At 37.4% G+C, this 3678-nt stretch overlaps 1 protein-coding gene across 1 annotated transcript; it reads right to left on the bottom strand.

The window, feature by feature from the left end:
- Positions 1 to 1850: 1850 nt before the first annotated feature.
- On the bottom strand, positions 1851 to 3357 carry LOC108473959 (transcription factor MYB73). The gene has a single exon (XM_017775796.2). It carries the CDS (start codon positions 3148 to 3150, stop codon positions 2218 to 2220), a length of 933 nt encoding a protein of 310 aa, XP_017631285.1. The 5' UTR covers positions 3151 to 3357; the 3' UTR covers positions 1851 to 2217.
- Positions 3358 to 3678: the final 321 nt, after the last annotated feature.

Genomic DNA, 3678 nt, shown 5'->3' with positions numbered 1-3678 from the left:
TAGTTTCAACTTGCTTTTAAGCATTGGATATTGCTTCAGTTGAACATTATGCTTCTGCAGTAGTGAGAATGAATAAGCTGTTGCTTTCCTGATTTTCGTGTTTGAGGTCTTTCCTGTGCTGTGAGCTGAGTAAGTATTGAATGTCAAAGTTTGGTGATGTTCCCTCATTTAAGTCGATGGAATTTCAAACAATAATCGGGAAAGAAAGAACATATATGTTTCTACATGAAAACATTTAATAACATCGCGGTCACGTGATCTTAAGCCATAAGTTTTACTATCCGTAAATTTTATATTATATGCGTTACATTGTAATAGTAAGAAAACGGTGGTACACATTTAATAACCTCCTTATGTTTATATAAAAATAAAATAAAAAGCAAACCCTGTTCATGATTGTGATTGATGAGGGTGAAGTTGACCAAGTATAGCCATTTAGCATTTGGATTTTACTCAAACCATTTCCTACGTACATATTATTAAATTATGTACACCATATTATTTTTTGTACTTCATGCCTTATCACCGCCAATATTATATTCAAACAAGGATGCTTAAAGAAAACTTCGAGAATGTTCTAACCAACGTAAACAAAAGAAAAAACTTGTCTAAGATGGATTTTAATCCTGAAATTTGATATCATTTAGAAAAACCCACATTATTATTGTAACAATAGCAGTTGATTTCAACTTACTAATAAGATTATAAAAAGTAAAAAATGAAATCTTAAATTTTAGTATAATAAAGGGATTAAAAGTAAGATGAGAGTTGATTGGATGGGCTCGTGTTGTATGAACATATCGTGAAACCGTATGCTCTTTAATTTAAATTATTATTTTTTCAAAAATAGTTTGGAGTTGGGAGGTTAAAATTTTGGGTTGCGTGAGTTAAAAATGGATTGTAACATAAAATGTCACCCTTAAGCTAAACGACAATAGCTTCACACCGACAACCTTTGTGATGTCGCCCCATGTTTTTTTCATTTTATTTTTGGCCCAACTTGCTCTTAAAGCTCAAAAAAGCTGAGAGTATAAATTCCACTTCAAATTCAAGATCTGAAAGTTTGATTTGAGATAAATGAAATTAATTAATCTTTGATTATACTGTATATGGTGCAAAGAATCACTAAAAATAGAGGATTAAGAGGATGCATTAGCAGAGTGATGGCTATGTTTTGCCAATTCTATCTTGGAGAGTTTAGAATTGATTCCTTGTAACATGATGGGTCTTTTTAGTAAAATTCAATTTAGACCCTCCACAACATGATGGTAAGGTGTGGGATATAACCATTTTTCTTCAAACAGCTAATGTAAGTTCTTATAATCAAATTAGTGGTTAAAGAAAGAAGTGAGGGTTGTTAGCATTTCAGATATTTTTGGTTGACTTCACCCTCAACCAATAAATATTTCTTCTCACACTTTCCATTTCATTTTTAATCAAAACGTGTCCCCTTCACCTTCCACAAAATTTCATCCCTTCTCTATTACCAAAAATTCATTTTTCCCTTGTGCTCACCATTTGCTTTACTTCCTTGAACCATCAAAACAACCATGTCCCACACCTATCGATAAACATTAATTAACAAGTAACATATTTGTCTAATAATAATAATAATAATAAAAGGCAAATTGTTTTTCACTTGAATGGTAGTCTCCCTTCTTTGCTAACAATCGAACGGTAGTTCATTTTAAAAATTAAAATTTATATTTTATCTAATATATTTATATAAAAAGGAAGTTCATTTAAAATAAGAAAGCTAAAGTAAGGTTGGTTAGAAGTGTTTTCGAAAAATGAAAATTTTTAAGTACATAACAAAAAATAATTTATACTAACAAAAACATATACAAATCTTGTCTTGTTTTCAGTTCCCTGTTATAAGAAGTATATTTATAGTTCAGATTTACATGCAAAAAATAATTTAAATTTAGATAAGAAAACAAAACCAATAAAAGAGACGTGAGATTGAAATTTCTAAAGGAAATTTTTTCCCTTCTCTTTCCGTTGTCTTCCTTCACTAATATCTACTAAAAACAAGGCTAAGAGACAGGTAAATTTTAATTAGAAAAGTCGCCCTTTTTTTCTTTTACTTGTCATTTTTTAGCTTTTTCACCCATCTCTCTCTCCGTAAAATGAACAAAATTATTCACCGCCTAATTCCCATACCAAGAAAAAACACAGCCCAGTTTTTTCTCATCTTTTACTCTCATTTTTAACCTTTCACTCGATCTTACTCATCCCGACTCGGTTCACAGCCATAAGATTCCTGAACCCCCCATCCAAACACATCCCCATTCCCGCTCCTCCCGAAACTGCGCCGTTTTGCTGCTGCTGCTGTTGCTGCATCTGCGTCATGTAATTCCTCACCTCAACCCTTATCATCTCTTGCATCACCGCCATAAACTCCGCACTGAAACCCATCACCCCACCTCCCCTTTCTTCACTCCGATTCTGAGTTGACTCCGTTATTGGCTGGGTTGACACCACCTCACATGACTCCACCCCCGGTAAAGACAGACTCAGTGAGGTCGGTGGATCGTTGGAAGATGATGCCGCTTCCACTCCAGCTGGCGTAACATTTACATCAACGTTAACACCGCCGGTCCTTGGGATCGGCTTGTACACGTAAGAAGATGATAAGACGGGAACACTAGAATCGCTCACATCCGATCCCGATGGGCTCCCTGGACTCATGTATAGACCAGCACTCACCGATCTTTTCAACGGTTGCCGTTCCTCTCCTCCCAGATTACCATCATACCCTCCATTAGCAACGAAATTACACTCTTCCCCAACCGGCAAGCACTTACGTTTTAGCGTGGAGTTCCAGTGGTTTTTAATGGCGTTGTCGGTACGGCCGTTGAGGAGTCGGGCTATGGTGGCCCACTTGTTACCGAACCTGGCATGTGCTCGGATGATGGTCTCGTCTTCTTCCGGGGTGAAGGCACGGTGCTCAACTTGCGGTGACAGTTGATTGCACCATCGGAGCCGACAGGATTTACCGGATCGGCCGGGGATTGATTTGCTGATCAAAGACCAGTTTCTGGGGCCATGTTTCTGTACCAGCTGCTGGAGCAAGTCATCTTCTTCGGGGCTCCATGGACCTTTGATCCGATCCATTTCTTTTCTATTTGGTGTGCTTGTTACATCCATGAAATCAAATTGAAAGGCATGCAATAGGGAAGGACTTGGGTTCTTTGGATGTGTGTGTGTGTGTGTGTGTGTTTTTTTTTTTTTTTTCCCCTGGGGGCTTTCGAATTGCAGCTTAAAACTTAAAAGAAAGACGATTGAGAGCGAGACAGAAGAGGAGAATATATAAGAGAGGAGAGGGAAGTAACCGGTTGAAAGGGTGAAGAGGAAAGCGTAGAGAAGCGTTATGGGCACCGATTGTTCCAGTTAAGCGGTTGGGGGGAAAGGTCGTTTGGGATACAGCTGGCTAACGGACACGCGTCACATCTGAACTGCACTGATTTACATAAGTCACTCTCTCTTAATATCTTCTTTCCTTTCTTGAGCTTTTTCCGGACTCTCTAACATGGGAGCGTCTGTCCAACTGTCTGTGTTTTATGAAAAGAGAAATTTTATGAACTCAATAATATTATTGCAGGGAGCGGAGGGAATTTACCTTGTACCTATCATAATTCCGATGTAATTTGGAGCGTCCTTTACTTTTGCAATATT

Source organism: Gossypium arboreum, chromosome 11 (assembly GCF_025698485.1).
Source record: "Gossypium arboreum isolate Shixiya-1 chromosome 11, ASM2569848v2, whole genome shotgun sequence".
Taxonomy (NCBI): domain Eukaryota; kingdom Viridiplantae; phylum Streptophyta; class Magnoliopsida; order Malvales; family Malvaceae; genus Gossypium; species Gossypium arboreum.
This window is presented reverse-complemented; position numbering and strand designations above follow the sequence as displayed.